The 25,694-nt window shown below is 46.7% G+C and overlaps 1 protein-coding gene across 2 annotated transcripts in view; it reads left to right on the forward strand.

The window, feature by feature from the left end:
• LOC126987726 (trehalase-like) overlaps positions 1–25,694 on the forward strand; it is an 87,731-nt gene that overhangs the window by 28,949 nt on the left and 33,088 nt on the right. For both annotated transcript variants that reach the window (XM_050844967.1, XM_050844968.1), the window contains exons 3-4: positions 6,198–6,363; positions 9,827–9,906. In XM_050844967.1, coding sequence (XP_050700924.1) covers positions 6,198–6,363; positions 9,827–9,906 — 246 coding nt within the window. The remainder of the gene's footprint in view (positions 1–6,197; positions 6,364–9,826; positions 9,907–25,694) is intronic.

Below are 25,694 nucleotides of genomic sequence, written 5' to 3' on the forward strand. Positions count from 1 at the left end.
AAAAGAAAGGGCAATATGTAAGGGAGGAAAGATGTAAAGTTTTGTAGACAGAGAAAACAAACTAGAGAAATGAAAAGCAGAATAGCAGAGAGGGAGGAGACGAGAGAAATGAAAGACAGGAGAGCAAAGAGGAAGGAAAAGAAGAAAGGGAAGGAAGGGAAAAGTAGGACAGAGAGGAAAGATGTAGAAGGAAGAAGCAAAGAAAAGGGGAATGAGACACTGCGTAGAAGAAAGGGAGGATGTAGGAGGAAGAGACAAGAGAAATGAAAGACGGGAGAGCAAAGAGGAAGGAAAAGAAGAAAGGGAAGGAAGAGGAAAGTAGGACAGAGAGGAATGATGTAGAAGAAAGAAGCAAAGAAAAGGGGAATGAGACACTGTATAGAAGAAAGGGACTGATAAAGGAGGAAAGGGGTGCTGATAAGAAAGTGGAAAAGAGATAAAGAAAAGGGAGAGGAGGTTGGGGTGGCAATATGATTTTTTTTTTTTTAGGGTAAGGGGATGACTATATAAGGAAGGGAAAACAGGGAGAGGAGGAGGAGCGGGAGAGGATGTAGAAGGAAGAAACAAGAGAAATGCATGACGATAAAATAAAACTAAAAACGACTAAATAAAAGCAAAGCAAACTAGTCACCAATAGGAAAAGACGTTTAAAGAGCAAGACTATCGATCGATCAGAAGGAGGTCCATATTCTTAAACATATCGGTCTCCCATTACGACTATTTACCATTGCAAGGCCGCAGAGAAATAGATCAACCTGGTTTTCATTGGTGTTTTTTTCCCGTTCAAGATACAGAAGCCGTGTCAAACTAGGCGAACTGAGGGGCCGATATGTTTAAGAATACGTGCTTCTAGAGTTACGTCCCGACCATAACCCTTAACGTCCCCGGCCATGGCGAGGTGTGATAAATTCCTGTGCCCAATAACAACACAATGGGCGCGAGGTCACGTCCTTGACCCTGACCTCTCCTCCAGCGGCCCTCAGCCCCTGGAGGAGGAGGCTGGAGTGGCTGCTATCGACACAGCATGTTACGAGCCCCAGAGGAGGAGGAGGAGGAGGAGGAAGAGGAGGGAACTTGGAAACATGAAAACATGGAAATGTTGGGAACAGAAAGCCTATTGGCTCATTACGAGGTCGCCCGCTTTGGTGATTTAATCTGCTCGACAGCCACTTGGGGCTTGAGGAGCAGACGAAAGCACCTCGATATTCAGTTTACTCCCGACGTAGTGAAATGACGGTCGATTCTATATTTGAAGGAATTGATGGTATTCGCATTTACTACTTCTGAGGGAAGATTGTTCCAGTGGCGGATGACTCGGTTTGAAAAGAAGCTCCTTCCAATGTCTGTGTTACATCGACTCGACTGAATGGTTAAATCGTTATTTCTAGTTTTTGAGTTGGTTTGCAGTTCAAAAAATTGGGAGTAATCGACGTTATTGAACTTTTTCAGGTACTTGAAGACTTGAATCATGTCCCCTCGTAGGCGTCTTTTCTCCAATGTAGAGAGATTGAGTCGCTTGAGTCGTTCCTCGTACGGTTGGGCCCTTAAAGATGGAATCATCTTCGTGGCGCGTTGTTGAATCATTTCCAGTAAATCAATGTCCTTTCTGTAATTAGGAGACCAGAACTGTACTGCATACTCGAGGTGCGGTCTTACCTTGGAATTATATAAGGATAGCATCACGTCTGGCGTTTTACACTCGAAGTTCCTCGCTATGAACCCGAGCATAGTGTTGGCTTTGTTGTATGCTTTTTTACAGTGATTCGCGTGAGGGGGAAGAAGAAGAAGAAGAAGAAGAAGAAGAAGAAGAAGAAGAAGAAGAAGAAGAAAGGAAGAATACGAAGGAGCAAGAGAAGAAGGACATTTGGTTGGAGGAGGAGGAGGAAGAAGAAGAAAAATAACAACAACAACAACAACAACAACAACTACAACAACAACAAAAGAAAGAAGAAGAGAAAGAAGAGACAGGATGAAAAAAAATAAGGAGGAAGAAAAGAAGAACACGAAGGAGGAAGAGACGGAGAAGGAGATCTAGTAAGAGAATGAGAAGAAGGAAGAAGAAAGAGGAGGAGGAGGAGCTGCCGGAGCTCTCGTCGTGGAGTGCTTTGTTATGCCTGTGTCAAGTCGAACAGAGAAGGGAAGCGAGGAAAAGGAGCTTGGCGGGGTATTTTCTGCGACTGGGGAGGATCTGAAGGAGGAGGAGGAGGAGGAAGAAGAGGAAGAAGAAAAAGAAGAGAAGGAGGAAGAAGGGGAATAAGAATAAGATGATATTGATGAAAAGGAAGATTTTGATGATGATGAAAACGAAGAAGTAAAAGAAGAAGAGAAAGAGGAAGAAGGGGAATAAGAACAAGATGATATTGATGAAAAGGAAGATGATGATGATGAAAAAGAAGAAGAAGAAGAGGAAGAGGAGGAAGAAGAATGAGCGTTTTTTTATTGTTGTTTAGGTTCATGGTACAGAAGAAGGGTCAAACTACCACCAGGGTCATATAACTACCCCTGGAAATGCCCACAACAATTCCTACGAAAGCCTTGTCTAATACACGTGCTGGGCCACCGAAATGTTGAAGAATACTCCCCTGAGACCCGAAATGTTGAAATGCCCACAACAACTACGAAAGCCTTGTCTAATACGTGTGCTGGGTCGCCGACATGTTGAAGAATACGCCCCTCAGACCCGAAATGTTGAAATGCCCACAACAACTACGAAAGCCTTGTCTAATATATGTGCTGGGTCGCCGACATGTTGAAGAATTAGCCCCTCAGACCCGAAATCTTGTCTAATATATGTGCTGGGTCGCCGACATGTTGAAGAATTAGCCCCTCAGCTGGGAAATGTTGGAGAGTATATACCAATATTTTAACCCGATAACGATTTCTGAGTGCACAACAACTAACTAATGCGCTGTCATGAAACACAAAGACCCGCAACACAAGTATATAAGAATAATATGCAAACTTCAACGCCGGCGACAAATTATTCCTCTACGTCTTCAAGTGTTGGACGAGTTTGTCAGCTTATTTTTTTTTTTTTTTCACTGAAATTTCACACTCTCGTCCTTGTAAAGATTATTGTGTCGAATACTTTATGAAGACTTGGGCCGTACGTCACTTTATGCTGCTGTGTTGGTGTAGTGGTAGTAGTAGTAGTAGTAGTAGTAGTAGTAGTAGTAGTAGGTGTGGCATTCATTATAATTCCTCCTTGTCCGCCTGTGTTCCTTCATCCAAAACACAAATCCATCACTCAGAAAGAAAGAAATAGCGCACAATATATTTTTTATGACGAATATTTGCATGTGTGTGTGTGTGTGTGTGTGTGTGTGTGTGTGTGTGTGTGTGTGTGTGTGTGAGCGAGTTGCAAGTCACCCTGCCAACCCTAGTTCTGGATGCTCCCCTAGTCTAACATTTCCCCCTTAACCCTGCTCTTACTCCCCCCACCCCCTCATCCAGCCCTTAGCCCCCTCTATAACACTGCCCCCACTCCCCTGCCCTCAGCCCTCCCCTCCCCAGCTCTACCTTGCCCTACCTCCAGCCTGCCCTCAAGCCATGCCCGGAGCCCTTCCCTTCCCGTCTATCAAACACTGACTACATAACACGTTCGACCGTTATTCCCGCTTTGTAAGTTGAAGGAAGTGCTGATGATCCGTTGATGGCTTTATTTTTTATTTATTCTACGACCCTATGACCCAGTTTTACAGTAAGGTCTTCCCCTGCGACCCAGTGTGAAGCCGAGATATAGGTCGATATTCTCAGACGCTTCCGCCTCTAATTTCTATTTTCCAAAGGCTGAAAAGGAGATGAATCGAGTTCTTACGACTTCTCTTTAACATTCACGGCACAGAAGCTTTGTCAAATTATCACCAGGGGCATAAAACTACTCATGGAAATGCCCACAACTACTACGAAAGCCTTGTCTAATATATGTTCTTGACTGCGGTAATGCTTAAGAATCTTGCCTCACGCCGCGGACACAGACACCCCAAAACAGTCCTCTGATCCGTAGTGATGTTTTCCCTTGACGCTGCTGCCTTACGCTGGGAACACTGACAGATCGAGCTCCCCCTAACTCCCTCCCTGCAGGCCCTCGGGTTTTCTCTCTCTCCCTCTCTCTCTCTCTGGTATCGCTTGCGGGCTGGAATGTTTGATTGCGACACGGTGGAGCGCTTTGAGACGGCCGCACGATTTGACGCACCTTGCCGCCGCACTTTCTGATTTGCATGTAAATGTTGACTTGACTCGGGTCCTCTCGCGTCCCCTCCTCGTTAGAAGAATCCAATCGTTGTTATCTTTCCGGGTGAGACATAAGAGTATCGCTGGTCCCGTTGAGTGAGGTTGTGTGTGTAGTGACCAGGTTATCTTGTGTCCCCTCCACGTTAGAAGACTCCAATCGTTGTTATCTTTCCGGGTGAAGCAAAAGAGTATCGCTGGTTTCGTTGGGTTGTCTGAAGTTGTGTGTGCAGTGACCTGGTTCAAGGGGGGAGTCAGTCAGTCGTATCTCGGAAACCAACAAGATTATCAGTAACTCCCTTGAAGCCGGCTAAACCAATACACCGATGCAGTTAAATATCCCTTTCGGCGTAGCGAAGAATGAGACTGAGAGAGAGCAAGAGGTGGAGGCATTCAATTATGACGGACGATATTCTCTCCCTTCCATCCTCCCTCTCCTCCTCGCTCAAATCGTAATCGCATCCTTAGCCCGTCCGCTGCGATTGGTACGGATTCGGCTGTCACTGGTAGCCCGGTAACATATAGTCCCAGGTCTTTCTCTGCTTCTGTGGTGGATAGTGGAGTGTTTCCCATGTGGTATTGGTGTGCTGGATATCCTCTCCCAAGGTGCAGGACTTTACATTTTTCCTCATTGAATTGTAGCAGCCACTTTTTGTTCCATTCCTGTAGCTTGGTGATGTCTTCTTGTGGGAAATCCGCGGTCAAGGAGTTAGAAATCATACAGTGAAGGAAGGAAGCCACCGCTATTGATGCCCCGCTGATGAATGAAGGCGTGCACTGGGGCCTATCCAGCGAGGAGAATGCCACGTACAGCTGGGGCTGGCGGAACTAGCGGCTGGAATGTCGTATTATGCAGGGTTATGACGAGGAATGCGCCGGCGATGCTTGACGGCCGGGTGACGGGAAGGGAGAGAGAGAGAGGAGGCAGGGCGGTTCACGCTGGTATGAGTTGCAGGAGGGAGAGGAAGAGCGAGGTGTGTGTCTGTGTTCAGTCGTGAGGACGGGAGAATGAGAGAGAGGGGAAGGAGAGGGTAGGAAGAGGAAGGGAGAGGAAGATAGAGAAGAAGGGAAAGGGAAGAGGTGCGTGTGTTTTAGTGCTTCTATGATGTTAAGTTCCTGTAAAACCTTTGTCGATAAACTAACTGTCTAGGAGTATAAGGGAGAATGAGAGGAAGATAAAGAAGGGAAGGTAGGATAGGACAAGGAGAGGGAAGAGGTGCTTATGTCCAACGAGAAAAGGGAATATTGAGAGGAAAATATAGAAGAAAAAAGGGATGTTAAGGCAAGCCAGACCCCATATCCCTTAATTTTAGAGTAGACCCCCTTGAACCTCATCCCCGGCAACCCTAACCCCATTTTCTTTCAGTACCTCTTCCATTAAAAAAAATTGTTCTTCTCTCTATTAACATCCCCTAACTTAAAACAAAATCCTAACTTATTTATTTATCTCAAGAATAAGTAAATGTATATGTTTTAATTTTAAGGCAATCCCCCCTTAATGAGTGTGAGGGGAACAAGGAAAGGAAGATAGAAGGGGAAGGAAGGGTTGATATCTCTCTCTGTGTCTATCTATCTATCTATCTATTTGTCTGTCTGTCTTTCGTTTCGTACATTCATTTCCCAGTGTGCCTTTGACGTCCATTTTCCTCCTCCTCCTCCTTCTTTTCTTTCATCCTCTCCATCTCCCTTGATTCCTTTGACTCAACCTGCCTGCCAACCTGTCATACACACACACACACACTCACACAAACACACAAACACAAACACAGACTTTATCTCCATCTATATATGTCATTCTATCTATCTATCTCTCTGTACATCTATCTATCTCTCCTTCTAGTTGTCCCCCCCCTCCCCTCTCTCTTCCTCCATCCTCTCCCTCTCCCCCTCCATCCCTCCATCCTTTTGTAATATCTCAATTGTTAATCCTCCATACCATCATCCTTCTCTCTCTTCCTCCCTCACAGCAAGATTTACTGTCATGGTGAGCTCCTCAAGACAGTGCAATTGGCCAAGCTGCACAACGACTCCAAGTACTTCGTGGACATGCCGCTCAAGAACTCGGTGGAGGAGACGCTCATCAGCTTCCAGGAACTCATGAACCGCACCCAAAGCAAGCCCAGCAGGGAGGAGGTGAGTTGGTTGTTTTGAGTGTGTGTTGTGGTTTTTATAGGAATGAAGGTGACGACTTATGGGTAAAAATAAAAGAGGAAAAAAATGGCCCTGTTCCTCTTCATCCCCTCCTCTTCCATCCTCATCCTCTGCCCTTCATTCCCCATTCACTGCCCCTTCCTCCCCATCTCCCCTTCCTGTAAGTTGTTTGTTTTGTGTGTGTTGTGTGTTTATATAGGAATGAAGGTGACTTATGGGAAAAAATAAAAGAGGAAAAAGATGCCCTCTGGCGCTGCTCCTCTTCATCCCCTCCTCTTCCATACCCATCCACTGCCCTTCATTCCCCATCCTTTGCCCTTCTTTCCCCACCCTCTTCCTTCCTTCCCCTTCCCTCCTCCTCCTCCTCCTCCTCCCAATTCTCTGCCCCTCCCATCCCTTCCCCTTCATCTCCCATCCTTTCCCCTTCCTTCCCCATCCACTGCCCCTTCCTCCCCATCTCCCCTTCCTTCCCCACCCCCCCTTCTTTTCCCATCTCCTCCCCTTCATTCCCCATCCACTGCCCCTTTCTCCCCATCTCCCCTTCCTTCCCCTACTTTTCCCATCTCCTCCCCTTCCATCCCCATCCTCTGCCCTTTCTTCCCCACCCTCTTCCTTCCTTCCCCTTCCCTCCTCCTCCTCCTCCTCCTCCCAACCCTCTGCCCCTCCCATCCCATCCCCTTCCTTTCCCATCCTTTCCCCTTCCTTCCCCATCCCCCCCTTCGTTTCCCATCTCCTCCCCTTCCATCCCCATCCTCTGCCCTTTCTTCCCCACCCTCTTCCTTCCCTCCCCTTCTCTCCTCCTCCTCCTCCTCCTCCTCCCAACCCTCTGCCCCTCCTATACCCTCGCCTTCCTCTCCCATCCTTTCCCCTTCTTTCCCCATACCCTCTCCCTCCCTCCTCCCTCCCCATTACTCAGCCTTGTCGCGGGCGTGGAGTCAAGAGTCCCACAATTAATGGTTCTGTCAAGGGGTTGCGCTGGCCGTGTCGCTAGCTAATGACGCGCCCATGACCCTTACAAGCGCTAATCGCCCTAATTGCCGGGAGCTGAGGTGACTGCATAAACGGCCCACGAGAGGCGACTGTGTCAAGACGCCTCGTTAGCGACCACTTCGTTCCCCTCCAGTGGTCTTGGGGCAGGGCTTGGCGGGGAAGGCGAGGGGGAGGGGGAGTGAGGGAGGAGTGAAAGGGAAGGGAAGGGAAGGAGGAGGGAGATGAGTGAGGGGGAGTTGGTGACAGTGAAGGAGATGGGAGAGGGTGACAGTGAGGAGTGAGGGAGGAGGATAGAGAGGGGAGATGAGGGAAGTGGGAAGGAAGATGGAGAAGGGAGATGAGGATGGGAGGGAAAGGGTTAGGAAGGGGAGGCGATTTGGGGAGTAAGGGAAAACGATGGGGAGGGGGAAGGGGAGCATCGAGGGGGTTGGGGAGAGCAAATAAAGGGGTGTGAGAGTGGCAGGGAGGTCGGTGGGGAGGCAAGATGGGAGGGGACGGCTGTCTCTGTGATGCTGTGATGGATGCTGTGCGGTAGAGACACGGAATTGAATCTTTATCATGTTTGTAATTTCTAACCGGTTTTATATAGTTTCAAAATAATTTATCCGTATAAGATTCGGCGCCATGATAGAACGTCCCAATAATCAAACAATCACGGAATTGAACCAACCTCAAGCGACACAGAGACAAAGAGAAAGAGAGATAGAGCGAAAGAGAGGGAGAGAGAGAGGAGCTAAAGGGGACTACATTAAAGGCATGAAAAGGTTCCGTGTGCTGGACCTAATGTTATACCCGGAAACACCTGAAGAAGTAGCCTTATAATGGATGCTTATGGTGGTTTAGACTAAAGGCAGGAGTGAGTGAGGATAGAGTGAAAAAGTAATTGGAAGCTTTGAGATCTCGAAGTCACGATATACGAGTTTCTGTGGCTGAGATGCGGTTAAGAAGATGATTTAAGAATTACTCCTTTGATGAATGCCATGGCAGTTTAGACACAGAATGAGTGAAGTTAGAGGATAAAGTCACTAGAAGGTTTGAGGTTTGAGGCATTATAAAGTAACTGGAAGGTCTCGAGGTCATGGGACCAGACTCTATATGCTTATGAGTTGTACGGTTCAGGCTGACAAGGGGAGAGTGTGAAGGAGGCCGCAGAGATGAAATTGGAGGGTTTGAAGATCTGGCGGTCGTGGGATGAGGCCAGATTTCTCTTCCAGTGAGGCGGAACCAAAGATATAGGAGTGCATGGGAGCGTTCAGGAGTAAGTGAGGGAGTGTCTGCCTGGAAGCGAAGAAAGGAAGGGAAGGGAAGGGAAGGGAAGGGGTGATAAGGTTAGAGAGTGTGGTCGTGACAAGAGAGAGAATGACCAGAGGGAGGAAGGGAGGGAGAATGGTAAGGGTGGTAGTAGTAGTAGTAGTTGTTGTAGTAGTAGTAGTAGTAGTAGTAGTAGTAGTAGTAGTAGTAGTAGTAGTCGTTGCAAATTCCTTTTTTTTCTGTCTATTCAGTTTTCACGTTTTCTCTATCTTTTTTTACTCTCTCTCTCTCTCTCTCTCTCTCTCTCTCTCTCTCTCTCTCTCTCTCTCTCTCTCTCTCTCTCTCTCGCTCGCTCGCTCGAATGGGTAGCAATTATTTTCTTTTTCACTCTGGATCTTTTTTCTCTTTTCTTCTTCCTCGTAATTGTTTTCTTTCTTTCTGTTTCTGGCTCACCACCGCCTTTACTATTTTGATCTTTTTTTTTCTTTGGCATTGTGTTCTTATAATAATTTTTCTCTTCATAAGTATTTGGTTTCTTTCCTCTTCCCTCGATCAGCCGTCCGCACCGTAATCAAGCTCATCTTATACTGTCTTGTTTCCTAACGCAAGAGTTAACTATACCCGGTGTCACGAGAGCTGGCGGGGATAATCCTTCAAGGGTGGACTTGCGGACTTGGTATCATTGCTTGGGTGATAGCACTGCGCGCTCATTGGCCAATTCTCAACTTGTTCTAACGTGCATGATCTTGACTTTGTATTCTTACCCAAACCCATTTTGAGCTGTAAGGTATCAGATTACCACCGATAAAAACTAATGCAATAACATCTTTATTGATATATATGTGTCTTTTTAACTATTTGAGAAAAATCTGAAACGACATTCATAACAAAACTAAGTCGGAACTGCACGTAAACGGACAATATCCAGCGACTGAAGCGACTGTTAAGGCTAGATTTTTTTCCCTACTTCTCTTACTGCTACAAAGTCCTAGGCTACAGTCTGCACAGTGCCATTAGTTAACTCATATAGCGTAAGATTTCTTGGTATATTTTTTGTCATGACTTATTCATAATGTGTTCTGATGCCACGTAGTTATAACGCAAACACTGGCCTTCTCTTCTCTTTCATCGTGCTATCATTAATCCTCAAATATATTTCCATTATTATTCACCCATGATTGTTTCCCTTCTTTTTGATCACCAGGTCAGGACTTTCGTGGACGAGAACTTCCGGGAGCCTGGCACGGAGTTCGAGCCCTGGGACCCATCGGACTGGACGGAGGAGTGAGTGTTTGCCTCTCTTTTCGTCCTCTTCTTGAGCTTTACTTATCCGGCACCTCGTTCTTTAGGTTGATATTATAAGACACTTTTGCTTCTCACATCAGCTATTTCTAAAGGTCAAAGAGGGGGTCAGTCGGGTATTAATGAGTGTTTCTTCAGGGTCACGGTACAGAAGAAGACTCACACTAGCCCTAATCAAGGGGTCGTATGATAAGACATTTCGCCGCCCAAGAACACACATTTGACAAGGCTTTCGTAGCAGTTGTGGGCATTTCCTGGAGTAGTTTTATGACTCTGGTGGTAGACTGACCCTTCTTCTGTACCATGAACCTAAGGAAACACTCATTAGAACCCGACAGACCCCCTCTTTGGCCTCTAGAAATCGCTGATGTGAGTAGCGAAAGTCTTATAATACCGACCATAATATTAGTCTCCCACTTCTGTCCTTCACTTATCCGGCGTTCGTCTAGTCTTGTCTGTCTGGTCGGCAAATGAAAAAAAGTCCTTGGTGGTGGTGATGGTGGTGGTGGGTATCTGGTATCTGGTATCAGGCTTGTGCTTCCATGGTCTCCAGATTCTATCCTCTCACTCTCGTGCATGCGTATAAGGAGGAGGAAAAGTTTTTTTTTTACAACAAAGGAGACAGCTCAAGGACACACAAAAAAAGGAAACAATAATAAAAAAGCCCGCTACTCGCTGCTCCTAAAACAAAAATCACACACACACACACACACACACACACACACACACACACACACACACGTTCATTATTTTCCCCACCGCGAAGTATATATCGAGATAATGGCCATTCCGGGAGGAGGAAAATATAGGAAAATACCCCGCTGCCCCCGTCCCCGCCGCCACATACCGCCGACATGCACTTTTTAACTTCGCTCACCGCCATAACAAAAAGAAGAAATAAAATAAAAAGTTCCTGACCAAGTTTCGCAAGCCACTTTTGGAGTCCGCTAGTCCGTCTGCCAGTCCGTCCGTTGCTGGTGAATTCCGTCCATGAGAGAGTTCGGACACACACACACACACACACACACACACACACACACACACACACACAACCTATATCCCTGTCCTCACTCTCGTTAATGGTAATATGAACACGTCAGTCAACACTCTCGTTAATAAGATGTTCGCCTCAGTCTTTACGAGCCTCCCCCGTTGAAGAGGCGTATATATTAATTAGTGATGTGTATCTTATAATAATTAGGAGTCGCTGGGTGCATCAGAAAGAGACGAGGCTCTTCCGATATCTGATGTCTTCTTAAAGGTGCATGTGTGTGTGTGTGTGTGTGTGTGTGTGTGTGTGTGTGTGTGTGTGTTGCTGAAGAGACCTCGTCCATGCAAGCTTACTGACACATTTTTCCCGTCCCATCTTTTTCCCCTTCTCCCCTAACCCTCCCCTTCCTTCCACCCCCTCCCCTTCTCCTCCCTTCCCCTCCCTCCCTTCCCTCGCTATCCTGATGGGCTTCATTAGGCTTCCAGTACCTTTTGCTGCAGTGTTTTGTGTCAGAGCCGCGCGAAATGTTGAGGCGACGAGCGGGAAGGTTGGGCAAGGCGCGCGACAGACTGACTAACCGAGTGACTGATTAAGTTAGGGTCTGCGCACTAATTACTCCTGGGCTGCCTGGCTGACTGACTGGCTGACTGTCTGATTGGGGTGATGACTGACTAGAAGATTATTTTACTGGAGGGATAACATATTGGGTGACTGTCTGACTGGAATTAGTTTTGACTGGGTGACTGTTTGACCTGAGGGATGACTTGTTGGATGACTGGATGACTGTCTGATTGAAGCGATGACTGACTGGGTGACTGTCTGACTGAATGAATGACTGACTGGCTGGGTGGCTGATTGACTTGGTGACTGACTGACTGGCTGACTAACTGACTGACTGGCTGACTGGATTACGGACGGAACACTAGACATACAAACAGACTGACTGTCGCTTAGAACTCCAACAAAACAGGGATGGTCTCACACACACACACACACACACACACACACACACACACACACACACACACACACAGAGATACAGATACCTCTTCCCCCCCCCCAACACACACACCTATAAAAAACGAATGCAAGTGACCAACCAAACCATTGCGGGGAGACCATCTAACGCCCATTCTCCCTCCCTCGTCTCCCTCTCCCTCCCTCTCATCCCTTCTCTCTTTCCTTCCCTCGGGTGTGTGTTTGAGGGGGACGTTTGAAGGGGCGGGAGGGGGTCGAGGTGGTGTCCCCTTCCCCCTTCCCCCCCCCGTGTCCCCCGTCGATAGCCAAGGCCCTTTAGGAGAGTGAATTGGTGCCCCCGAACAGATGCATCGTGACAAAAAGCGATGCGGTTTAGGACGACCCACGACTTTTATTTTGTGGTTCCCTTTTTTTTTTTTTCACTTTACGTTTGTGTGTGTGGGGGGTGGGGGGAAGTGGGGTAGGGGAGGGGACTTTATCGTGTGTGTGTGTGTGTGTGTGTGTGTGTGTGTGTGTGTGTGTGTGTGTGTGCGTTTTAGGGTATGTAAAGACGACAGACCAGTGCAAGAAGGGCTATATATATACTTCTAAAAAAAATAAAAAAAAATAAAAATCCCGTTGCATCCTGTTCCCGAAATGACAAAAAAAGACCTAGAAAAGAAATATATATCAAATTCACGTACATGTAGTGGTGTCCTGATGTGTGTGTGTGTGTGTGTGTGTGTGTGTGTGTGTGTATGTATGTATGTATGTATGTATGTGTATGGCAGTATTTATGTAGGCCATCTCGCTTCCGCTGATGCTCTGTCTAATGGAGGTCACTTGCACAGGTAACGCGGACAGGTGACGGGGCTTTAGGGCGTTAGGCTGAACCATAAGTGACCTGCGAGTAATGGCCGGGCTTACCTAGGCAGACAGGCGGACGGGCACTGATGGGGGTGATGGGTTTCGAACGTGGGTCACCCTGGAGACAGCTAAACCACGTCGACTATAGGTAACATAGCTTCATCGTTGCGTTAGTTAGCTTTTCGTGTATGGTAATGAGGTCGTCTATATTGTTATCTGTATTCAGTCATTCATTCAGTCAGTCAGTCAGTCAGTCAGTCATCAGTATAGCTACATAACGTTGACTGCTTCTTTCTGTTCCTCCTCTTCTTTCTTCTCTTTCTCCTTTCTCTTCATCATCCCCCTCCTCCTCCTCCTCCTCATCATCATCATCATCATCCTCATAATAATAATATCTACGTTATACATCTATTCGATATACACTTTTCACAACGCAATAACAACACAAAGTCCAAAATAGTGTTATCAAAGTCAAGTCTTAGTCATCCTCATACTCATCCTCATCGTTAATGCAAACCCGTCACCATATAACTCACGAACCATAGGCCAGTATTATAAGATACACTCGCTTCTCATATCAACTCTTTCTAAAGGTCAAAGAGGGGATCAATCGGGTTCTAATGAGTGTTTCTTTAGATTCACGGTACAGAAGGAGGGTCAGACTAACACCAGGGTCATAAAACTACTCCTGGAATTGCCCCAAACTCCTATGAAAGCCTTGTCAAATGTGTGTTTCTTTAGGTTCACGGTACAGAAGGAGGGTCAGACTAACACCAGGGTCATAAAACTACTCCTGGAATTGCCCCAAACTCCTATGAAAGCCTTGTCAAATGTGTGTTTCTTTAGGTTCACGGTACAGAAGGAGGGTCAGACTAACACCAGGGCCATAAAACTACTCCTGGAATTGCCCCAAACTCCTATGAAAGCCTTGTCAAATGTGTGTTTCTTTAGGTTCACGGTACAGAAGGAGGGTCAGACTAACACCAGGGTCATAAAACTACTCCTGGAATTGCCCCAAACTCCTATGAAAGCCTTGTCAAATGTGTGTTTCTTTAGGTTCACGGTACAGAAGGAGGGCCAGACTAACATCAGGGTCATAAAACTACTCCTGGAATTGCCCTAAACTCCTATGAAAGCCTTGTCAAATATGTTTTATTGGACGACGAAATGTTTAGTAATACCGCCCTATATAGTCTTTTTATCTTCCTCTTCGTCTCTCTCCCTCTCTCTCTCCCTCTCCCTCTCCCTCTCTCTCTGGCCTGGCGCATGCAGGAATATTACGGTTCACGAGGGCGGGAGAATTTTCCCACCCCGCATCGCCTCTGCACTCGTTTGCCGTTCCCCGCCCCGGTTCGGTTCCCCATCAAGCTCAGGCCCTCTATACCATGAATATGAACCCTAACCTTGCATGCACAGCTGGACCGCGGCACCCACCAAATGGCCCTGTCTCTCTCTCTCTCTCTTTCTCTCTCTCTCTCCTTCCTTTCTTCATTTTAACCCTTCATCATCTTCCATCTTCCCCCCCTCCTCCGTTAACTTTCTCCCCCTCTTCCATTCATCCTCTCCCCCTTCTTTACCCATCCTCCCCACATCCTCTCCTCTTTCTTTTCCTCTTTTTTTTACCTTCTTCTTTCTCCTCCACTTACCTCCCATCTTTCTTCCTCCATTCCCTTCCTTCCCCTTCTCTCCCCTCTCATCCTTTCCTACTTTTTTCTCTCTCTCCTCTCGTACCCCTTTCCTTTTCCCTCCCTTCCTCCCTTTTCTTCCCATTTCCTCTCCTTTCTTTCCCTTTCCTTTCCTTCATCCTCTACCCCTTATCTCTCCTTCCCTCCCTGTGTGTGTGTGTGTGTGTGTGTGTGTGTGTGTGTGTGTGTGTGTGTGTGTGTGTGTGTGTGTGTGTGTGTGCGCGCCCATTTACTCTCCGTTTCCAGTTAACACGCGACGAAAAAAGAAAAAAACGGAATAAAATAAAATCGAAAAAGAAGGAAAAAAAGAGATCAAGCAATTTATATGTATTAAAAGTCAGGTGGATTTTTATATATATATATATTTTTTGCGCCTGGATTTTTTTTTTTTTTTTTGGGGGGTTGCTGAGACAATCAGTGTGTGTGTGTGTGTGTGTGTGTGTGTGTGTGTGTGTGTGTGTGTATCTGTCAAGGTAGGCACACACACACACACACACACACACACACACACACACACACACACACACACACACACACACAGGTCAATTAACTAGGTAAACTTCTTTGTCCTTTATCTGTTATGTAATTCTTTGTTTGTATGTTTGTTTGTTTGTTTGTACATAGCTTTCTTTCCTTCCCTTTTCCTTTCTTTCCTTTCTTCCTTTCTTATTTCTCTCTCTCTCTCTCTCTCTCTCTCTCTCTCTCTCTCTCTCTCTCTCTCTCTCTCTCTCTCTCTCTCTCTCTCTCTCAAAATTAGCAACCCCAGAGAGAGATACACAAACAGACAGAGAGACAGACACGCCAACAGACAGCGATGATTAAAGTGACGGCGAGACGGAGAGACAAAGAGGCAAACAGACAGACAGACCGACGGAGTGAAGGCTGAGTGACAAATAGGAAGGAAGACAGACAACAGGACTGACAGAATGAGACGGAGTGAGACAGAATGAGGAAGATAGCAAGATATGTGTAGGTGAAGGAAGGACAAATTACGAGAGAGAGAGAGAGAGAGAGAGAGAGAGAGAGAGAGAGAGAGAGAGAGAGAGAGAGAGAGAGAGAGAGAGAGAGAAGAGAAGAGAAGAGAAGAGAAGAGGAGAGGAAAGAAAATATAAAATGAGGAGAAAAGGAAAGAAAAGAAAAGAGAAAAAAAGAGGAAAGGAATGAAGAGAGAGAGAGAGAGAGAGAGAGAGAGAGAGAGAGAGAGAGAGAGAGAGAGAGAGAGAGAGAGAGAAAGAGGGAGAGGGAGATTGTGGACAGCTTGAGAGACAGTTACAGAGAACACACACACACACACACACACACACACACACACACACACACACACACAAACTCCTTCACAATAACTCATTTGTAAGTCAATCAGAGAAAGAACGTGAGACTTCTTAAGCGACAGACAAGTGTGTGTGTGTGTGTGTGTGTGTGTGTGTGTGTGTGTGTGTGTGTGTGTGTGTGTGTGTGTGTGTGTCGTAGCAAGGGTCACGTCCATCCCTTTTCATGTCACACAAAAACAAAGACTCTCATAGGAAGATAATGCATTAATCTCCGTGGCCTGAAGAACAACAAAAACTGTCCCTTGCCAACACGTCTGTCTTCCTCCCTGGCCTTTACTTACCTCCTATTTCCTCCTTATTTTTTTAACTTTGGTATCTTTCATTCTTTCTTTCTTTCTTCTTTCTCCATACACACTCTCTCTGTCCGTCTCTTTCCCTTCGTCTTGGCCTTTATTTCTTCCTATTATTTCCTCCTTTCTTAGTTAACTTTCGTATTTTTGATGAGGAAACGAAACAACAGGTAATTCTTTGTTTCTTTGTCTCTTTGTTTGTACGAGTAAAACCTTATATTCAAATCAGGACGGCAATGGAAGGTCGTGATGGCTTGTGCGTGGGTTAAAAGTGGGCGAGCCTAAAAACAGAATCCAAAATCTATATAGTTAGGTAATACAGAACAAGGCAATCACTGGTCACCAAAGAAGAGTAAACGCTTATATTCAAATCAGTACGGCGATGGAAGGTCGTGATAACTCTCCGGCAGCCGCGGGGTCATAGCGATCATTCCTTTCTCTTGTTAGTATTGCCGAGGCGAGTGTCGCGGCTCAAACACGCGGCTCAGTGCATGTCCGTGGTTCCTGCATGGGCGGGCATTGTGCTCCGCCTGTGTCCCGGTTGCGCTAAGGCGGGGAGGGACACAGGGCGGGGAGCGGCAGGCAGACTCTATATATGCATGCAGATTGTATGTGTGTGTGTGTGTGTGTGTGTGTGTGTGTGTACTTGCCTCCATGTAAGAAAGACGAATTACCGGCGGAGTCGAGCTGAGCAGACCCTCGGCTCTAGTGGGCTCAGCAAGAGACCAATTTCCTCATGGTCGGGGGCCGCGGCCCGGGGCCCACCCAGACAATGAGAGGCTGCCCGCGGCGGCCACTCGCCCCTCAGGAATGGTTATAAAAACGCTGGACTCCTCTGCAGCCCCGCACTTAATGGCTCAATAATTGACCTCAACAAATATTCTCACATAACAAAGGGAAGATTAAAGGTCTCGCTGCCGCCGACCACAGACGATAAAACAGCGGGACGCAAGACAGCGGCAGCGCGGCCAAGCAGACCAGTGGGCAGGTGACTCTCCCGACAACAGCTGATTAAATTTACGTCGTTATCAGTCGGGTGCTGCTGACGAGACGCCGTCGTCAGCACCATCACCGAGCAAGCCGCGCCGCGCTACTCACCTGAATGGAACCTTAAGGGGCATGGGGCGAAGGTTTGTAGGAGGTTTGTGGGGCAGCGGAAGGCGCGTGTGAGCGGCGCAGAAGGAGCGGAAGACGAGGAAAAAAGGAGAACGCGAATATGCAACGTATAGGAATGCAACTTGAGAGAGAGAGAGAGAGAGAGAGAGAGAGAGAGAGAGAGAGAGAGAGAGAGAGAGAGAGAGAGAGAGGAGAAGAAGGAGGTGGGTAGGGGGGGATCCTGAAGCTGTGTGTCTCCCAAAACGAGGATGTTCACTGCATGCCCCGGGGCCGCGGCGTCCGGGAGCATCCGTCATCTTGAGAGCTTACACCGCTCCGCCCGGGGACACACACACACACACACACACACACACACACACACACACACACACACACTATTATTATCATTTTCATCGTTATGTTCATCGTTTTTTGCTGTTTGATTCTTGTTTTTGTTTTTTTGTCACTTAATGCAAGCTTACACACACACACACACACACACACACACAGGGACGATCATTAATGTTCGTCTCCGTTTTTCATCTCTTTTTTTTTCTATAAGTATTTTCCGTGCGGGCATGTACGTTCGTTGGTTGGTTTCCCTCGACGCTTCATCGCTCATTCACTCCTGTCAGTCCCTCCCCCCCTAACGATTTCTCTTCCCGCACTCTTTTTCCCACCACAAGCTTAAAGGACCAATGCAACGGAGATGAGCACCGAGGCCAAGCGCAGGTCTGGTCTATACTTCATCGCTCATTCACTCTCGTCAGTCGCTTTCCGCATATCGATTTTTCATCCTGCACTCCTTTCCAACCTCAACCTCAAAGGACCAATGCAACGGAGATGAGCACCGAAGCCAAGCGCAGGTCTAGTCTATACTTCATCGCTCATTCACTCCTGTCAGCCGCTTTCCGCATATCGATTTTTCAACCTGCAGTTCTTTCTCACCACAAGCTCAAAGGACGAAGGCGACGGATATGAGCATCGACGCCACGCGTATCTATAGCCTATGTACCCAACTTAACACTTCCCTATAGCTCATTTCCCTTCCCCGGAGTTGATGTGGTGAATTCAATGGCCTAAGGAGCAGAAACTAAACTCACGCTGCTAATGATTCAATACTTCTTTGCTTAGACCATATCTATATCTATCTATCTGTGTATTTATCTATCTTAACACACACACACACACACACACACACACACACACACACACATACGCACACACCTTCCCCGTCTCTCCTTGTATATAGTCTCGCGTGCATGGCTCTCGAAACGGCGAAAACCACAGCGTGCATGCCTTCCAACGCCTCCACTGCCTTAGATGTGTGGCCCAGGCTCTCTTGTGATCCTCGCAGCCTCACACTCTCCCTCCCTCGCTCTCTCTTCCTCCCTCCCTCTCTCCTCCTCTCCCTCTCTCCCTCTCTTGCTCTCTCCCTCCCTCGTTCCCTCTCTTTCTTGCTCTTTTCCCTGCTCATTCTCCTCTTCACTCTTCGTTCTTCTTTGCTATCTCCTTTAATGTGACTCTCCTCCTTTGCTCATGGTCTCTTTTACTGTCTTTTGATGCTTCTTTTTGTCCTGTTTCCTTTTTCCTTACTATTTCCTTATTATCATCTTTGCTATCTTTTTACTATCCATTTTAAGCCTCACCTTACCTCACCTCACCTCACCTCGCTGCCTCACCACGCCCCGTAGCATCCTGTTCTGCCTCCCTCCGCGGCGACGCATTTTCACATTTTCTTGTTTTCTCACTTGTAAAATATGAAAGTAAATCCTCTGAGTGGCGGCGCATCCGGACGGCTATCAACAGGCGGCTGACGTCACCAGAGGATGCGGCGACGTGCTGTCTGCTGCCTGCGGGGCCGCCCTTGCCTGCCACCCCTTACGCCTCTCGTCTCGCATGGCCGTGGGAGCAGCGTTACCAGGCGCCATAGGTTCATATTATTAAACGTACTGAGCTCACTTTGCTACCATTTTCCAAGGCCAGAGAGAAGACTGACCAGGTTTGCATTGGTGTTTTTTTTATAAAGAAAAACTCGACGGGAAAGCAACGAAGATCTTGATTTCAATACATATAGGGAAGCGGTGGCTGAGTGGCTTGCGTGCGGGCGCCGCTTTCAGGAGGTCTCGGGTTCGCGTCCCGCCCGCCACCACAAGCTGGAATTTTTCAGTCACCGCCCACAAGCTGTCCTGAAGACCGCTTACCAACCCGGACTCAAGATTTTCTCTCCAAAAGGAAAATCAAAGATGAGCTCGGGGGGCAGCATGAGCCAAGGAAGATGGCGCCACTAGAAAGTCTTGTCTGCGCCATAACAGGTTGGGGCCGACCATCAGACCCCACCAAGAAAGCCTACCGGCCCCATAATAATAATAATAATAATAATAATAATAATAATAATAATAATAATAATAATAATGGCACCGAAACTTAAATTCAACCTAAGTGCAACCCGAGGAAAAAAATTACATTGTCTTACAGCGAATACAAGGAATCCAACTCTTTGACGGATGCCGCTCAGGAAACGCCCCATCCCCCACCTCCCTCCCCCTCCCTCCCTCCCCCCCGCCGCGACCCTCCCGGCATGTTTCTTTGTGTCTCCGATAACTGCATGACCGACGACCTCTTATTTACACTTCAAATCATCGCGCGGGTAAACAAAGCTGCTCAAATATTTGCCGACGAGGACGAAAGGGAAAAGTCTGCAGCTCCCTGGAATCAAGGGACGCCGGCCGACAAAGACACGCATGCAATAACCCGCTGGAGTATGAGGGAGCTGGGGTATAAGGGAGGCTCTGGAGTATGAGGAGGGTGCTGGGGTATAAGGGAGGCTCTGCAGTATGAGGAGGGTGCTGGGATATAAGGAACAGGAGGCGATGCACAGTGCCAGGCCGAGGGGGGCTGAGGCGGCGACCACATCTACGGGAAGAACCTCTCATGGCAAAGCTCTCAAGAACGCGTGACCAGAGGCAGTGAGAGATAGACAGTAGAGAGAGAGAGAAATAAATATATAGAAAGATAGAAGCTCTCAAGAACGCGTGACCAGAAGTAGTGAGAGATAGACAGGAGAGAGAGAGAGAGAGAGAGATAAATATATAGAAGGATAGAAAAAGAGAGGGATGGAAAGAGAAAAAGAAAGAGAGGAAACAAGAGCATACAGGGAAGAATAAAGAGAGAAGGCAAAGTAGAAAAAAACTCCCTTCTTTACATATTTTTTCCCCTTCCCAGCCGGACTCATTGAAGGGTCGAGGGGGACTTGTTTGCTCAGTGGCTTTCTGTTTTTAATAACGTGGCTGGTCTCCTTGAGGGCCACTGAACAACCCTGCTCGTGTAGCCTCCCGACGGACCAGGGATTGTTATGTTGATAGTGATGTTATGTGGGGTCTCTTGGGTCGGTGTTGTCAGATGAGAGAGAGAGAGAGAGAGAGAGAGAGAGAGAGAGAGAGAGAGAGAGAGAGAGAGAGAGAGAGAGAGAGAAAAAACATACCCCAAAATCTCTACAGCAATTTCGATATGCTTTCTGTAAACTTTAATTCCTAAAAAAAAAAAAAAAAAAAGAGAGAGAGAAAAGGGAGATTAGGGAGAGAAAAAACAGGAAAAAAAGGGATGTGAGGGGAGAAAACGATAAAAGAGAGAGAGAGAGAGAGAGAGAGAGAGAGAGAGAGAGAGAGAGAGACCACCTCACCTTGACTATTTCCAAAGGCCTAAAAGGACATCAGTTGGGTTCGCAGTAGTGTCATTTTAGGTTCACGGTACAGAGGAAGGGTCAGACTATCACCAGGGCCATAAAACTACCTACCCCTGGAAATGCCCAAAACTAACGAAAGGCTTGTAAGTATATGTGCCTAGCTGTTGAAAGGTTTAAGAATATGACCCCCTTAGTCTCTCTCTCTCTCTCTCTCTCTCTCTCTCTCTCTCTCTCTCTGTTATCGTATTTCTCCCCTCTCATCCCTTTTTTTTCCTGTTTTTTCTCTCCCTAATCTCTTTTTTTTCTCTTTTTTTTTGAGGAATTAAAGTTTACAGAAAGCATATCGGAATTGTAGTAGAGATTTTGGGGTATCTCTCTCTCTCTCTCTCTCTCTCTCTCTCTCTCTCTCTTTCCACCCCTCTCTCTCCTACCCCCCCCCCCTCCCTCTCTCTCAGCGCCATCCCCCACCTCATTTTTCACACTCGCTCCCTCCTTCCCTCCACCCTTCCCTTCTTCCCTCCCCTTCCTTTGCTCCCTTTCGTACCTGTGATGGAGTGACGCCCCCTCCCTGAGCTACGGCCTCCATCTGTTTCTCTCCTCCTCCTCCTCCTCCTCCTCCTCCTTCTCTTTCTCCTCCTCCACTTTACTGTAGGTCTCCCGGTCTTACCTCTTAAATTCCTCCTTTGCTTCTCTTTTGGGTTCGTCCTCCTCGTCTTGGGTCTCCTCGCCGCTTTTTGGTCCATATTCTTAAACATTTCGGCGCCCGGTTGTGGTGGTGGTGGTGGTGGTGGTGGTGGCAGTGATGCTGGTGGTGGTGGTGGTGGTGGAGGTGGTGGTAGTGATGCTGGTGGTGGTGGTGGTGGGGGTGTTGAAATGTAACCCAACTCTTTGTGATTTAGGGGAAGAGGTTTTTGGAGCGGGTTCTGGGATTCAAGGTGGCGGCGAGGCAGCTTCGGCGGCGTCAACTCGGGATAAGGATAGTGGATCAAAATAATATAGAGACCAGTGGACGAAACGATTTGAGAGGTGTGACATCACTTTTGCTCGCGACTGTACACATATCTAACAAGGCTTTCGTAGGAGCTGAGGGTGTCGTGTGTTACCAGTGGAATTTAGGAAAGAACAAAGGGAGGATAGGATGGAAGGAAGGATAAGAATGGAAGGTTTTTTTTTAAGCAATGGGAAAGCAAGTTATGGCTGATTTTTACTTTTGAGAGAGAGAGAGAGAGAGAGAGAGAGAGAGAGAGAGAGAGAGAGAGAGAGAGAGAGAGAGAGAGAGAGAGAGAGAGAGAGAGAGAGAATGCACACACACACACACACACACACACACACACACACACACACACACACACTGTTTTGCATTTCTGTATATTTTTCCATCATTTTTTTCTTTCCTTTCCTCCACCATTTGCTCTCTGCTGCACTCTTTCGCTCCTTTCAATTCCATTTTCATTTTTATTTATTTATTTTTTTCGTGTATTTTTTCGCCCTAATCCATTTTGTCTGCGTAGCTTCTCTGTTTGAGCTTTTATTTATGTTTCTTTCTCTCCTCCTCCTTTGTTTATTCTCTCTCTCTCTCTCTCTCTCTCTCTCTCTCTCTCTCTCTCTCTCTCTCTCTCTCTCTCTCTCTCTCTCTCTCTCAGTTGCTTTTTATAAGATTTATCTCTGGACATAAACGCGATATAATCTATAACCTCCTCCTCCTCCTCCTCCTCCTCCTCCTCCTCTTCCACCTCCTCCCTTTCTTCCTGGTCCTCGTCCGCCTCCTCCTCTTCCTCTTATCTTTCTCTCCCTTCCTCCTCCTCCTTGCTCTCCTCTCCTTTCCTCTTTCTCCTCCCTCCTCCTCCTGCTCTTCCTCTTCCCGCTCTTCCCCTTTCAACCTCCTCCTCCTCCTCCTCCTCCTACTCGTCCTCGTCCTCCTCCTTGCCGCGCAGCAAAGGGACAAGATCAATGCAGGAAATATCTGGCGTTTATCTCCCAAGTGTTGCCTGATTCCACTTCTGGGGCACACCGTCCCTTCTCGCATTGATTTCCTCTGAGTCGCGCGATCCGCTTCAGCGCGACTTGGTTCTGGAGGCTGATGATGATGCTGATCCCGTGTGTGGGTGATTGGGTGGTTACGTTCTTAGGGGAATGATTGGGTAGGTTATGTGGTGGTGGATAGGTGGATTGGGTGGTTTTAGGATGGTTGAGCGGGTAGCGATTTGAGGGTTGTGATTCGGGCGATTTTGGTGATTTTAAGAGGATGGTTAGGCTGGTTAAAAGGATGGTTGAGCGGGTTGTGGTCTGGGTTGGTAGTGGTTTGGGTTGGTTAAGTGGATGGTTGGGCTGATTGTGTGTGGGTGGATAGGTGGATTGGGTGGTTTTAGGATGGTTGGGCCTGTATCCTGTTCCTCCTCCTCCTCCTCCTTGTTCATCTTTATCTTCTTCTCCTCCTCCTCCTCCTCCTCCTCCTCCTCGTTCTCCTTGTTCTTGTGTCTTCAATTTCAATATCAGCTTCGTCTTCGACTTTTTTTTTTATCTTTTCCTTATCTTCTTTTCCTCCTCCTCCTCCTCCTCCTCCTCCTCTTTGTTCTCCTTGTTCTTGTGTCTACAATTTCAATATCAGCTTCGTCTTTTTCGACTTTTTCTTTATCTCTTCCTCCTCTCCTTTTCTTCTTCTTTTCCTCCTCCTCTTCAAAGCAGTACTGTGGATGGGTAGTGGATTGGATCATTAAGTGGATGGTTAGGTTGGTAGTTGTGTCTGATTGATAGAGGTCTGGGTGTTATTTTAAGAATGGTTGGACGGGTTGTTTGTGTGTGGAATGGCATCGGTCCGGGCGGTTTTATGAGAATAGTCTGGCTCGGGGTCTGACATATGGGCGTGTAGGCGAAAGAATGGAAGAATAAATGATGTCTCTTGAGTGGGAAACATGGGATAGTAGGTCTCTCTATCTATCTATCTATCGTTCTGGCTATCTATTGTTTGAGAAATGGAACTAAATGCGACATATTGGAGTGGCTGTTTGAATGATATTTAAAGAATACTTGAAAATATATTGGGATAAGTGAAATCGTGTCCACCTGTTTGTCTGCCTCCCTTACCTGACCTTGCTTGTCTATCTGTGTGTCTATCTATCTATCTATCTGTGTATCTATATGTAAAGTGTTCCAGGTGGCTCGTTCCTGTTAACTTCACCGTGGCGCTAATTAAAATGTTCTCACAAAGCCAGGTGCGCTAATTAGTCTGGCAGGTATAACTCAGCCGCCCCGGAGAGAGAGAGAGAGAGAGAGAGAGAGAGAGAGAGAGAGAGAGAGAGAGAGAGAGAGAGGAGAGGAGAGGAGAGGGAAAGGAAGGAAAGGAAAGGAAAGAGAAAAGAGAGGAAAGAAAAGGAAAAGGAAGGGAAAGGGAAGGGAGATAGAAGAGAAGAGAAAGAGAAAGTAGCAAGGAGGGAAGAAAGGATGGAAGGGATGGAGGGAAGGAAGGAAAGGAAGGAACGGAAGAAGGAAGGGGGAAAGGAAGGAGAGTATAGGAAGGGAAGGAGGGAAGGAAGGACGGAAAGGAAGGGAAATGATACGGACGGGATACCAGATGAATGAACAGATAGAAAGACAGATAAACAGACAGACAGATACAAACAGACAGAGACACAGAAAAATACAAAAAACAAACAAATACAGAAAGCGATAAAGAAACAGACACAACTATAGGAGACAGACAGACATATACACACAGATAGACAGACACAGAAAAATACAAAAAACAAACAAATACAGAAAGCGATAAAGAAACAGACACAACTATAGGAGACAGACAGACATATACACACAGATAGACAGACACAGAAAAATACAAAAAACAAACAAATACAGAAACCGACAAAAAAAAACAGACACAAATATAGACAGACAGACATATACATAGACACAAACAGAAAGACAGACATACAGGCAAAGAAAGCGAAGTATTATGATCACCGTATATCGCTCTAAGTGTGACAGACAGAGAGTAAGACCAACTGTTTACTCTCACCAACAACATCTGCACGCATTACTTTCCCTCACTAAACAAAGCGGTTGATGATCTCTGCGGTTGTTCTGTATGTTGACTCAAACCCCGGATTCTCAGACGCTTTCGCCTCTCTCAATAACTATTCCCAAAGACCACGAAGGAGATTAGTCGGGTTCTCATAAGTGTATTTTCACGTTCACGGTGCAGAAGCTTTCTCAAACTATCACTATGCTCAGAAAACTACCCATGGAAACACCTACAACCTCTATGAAAGCCTGATCAGTTGTCGGAGTGTATTTTAAAAAGTTCTCAGACGCTTTCGCCTCTCACAATAACTATTCCCAAAGACCACGAAGGAGATAAGTCCGCTTCTAGTTAGTGTTTTTTCACGTTCACGGCACCGTTGCCAGATTGTCGTACTCAGAGCCTAGGATTTATCGGTTTCTGACGCCTAACTATTGCCAAGAAACATCAGGAATTAACTATTTTAACGATAATTATAAGTGAATCTCCTTATTGGGGTTCACGAGACAGTTTTTGGGTCGGAAGTCGGTAAATATTAGAGGCTGAGTAAGGCAATCTGGCAACTTTGGTTTACGGTGTAGAAGCCTTGTCAAACTATCACTAGGCTCATAAAACTACCCATGGAAATAATACCTTCTCAACCTCGACGAATGCCTTATCAAATGTAGTTGTGTAAGCCCAGAAATGTTTTAGAAATGGAACTAAATGCGACATATTGGAGTGGCTGCCTGAAGGATATATAAAGATACTTGAGAATATATTGGGATAAGTGAAATCGAGTCCATCTGTTTATCTTTTACCATCGACATTAATATTTTTTGAAGATTTGGAGCATGAGGTACAAAATGGAGGAG

Source organism: Eriocheir sinensis, chromosome 66 (assembly GCF_024679095.1).
Source record: "Eriocheir sinensis breed Jianghai 21 chromosome 66, ASM2467909v1, whole genome shotgun sequence".
NCBI lineage: Eukaryota > Metazoa > Arthropoda > Malacostraca > Decapoda > Varunidae > Eriocheir > Eriocheir sinensis.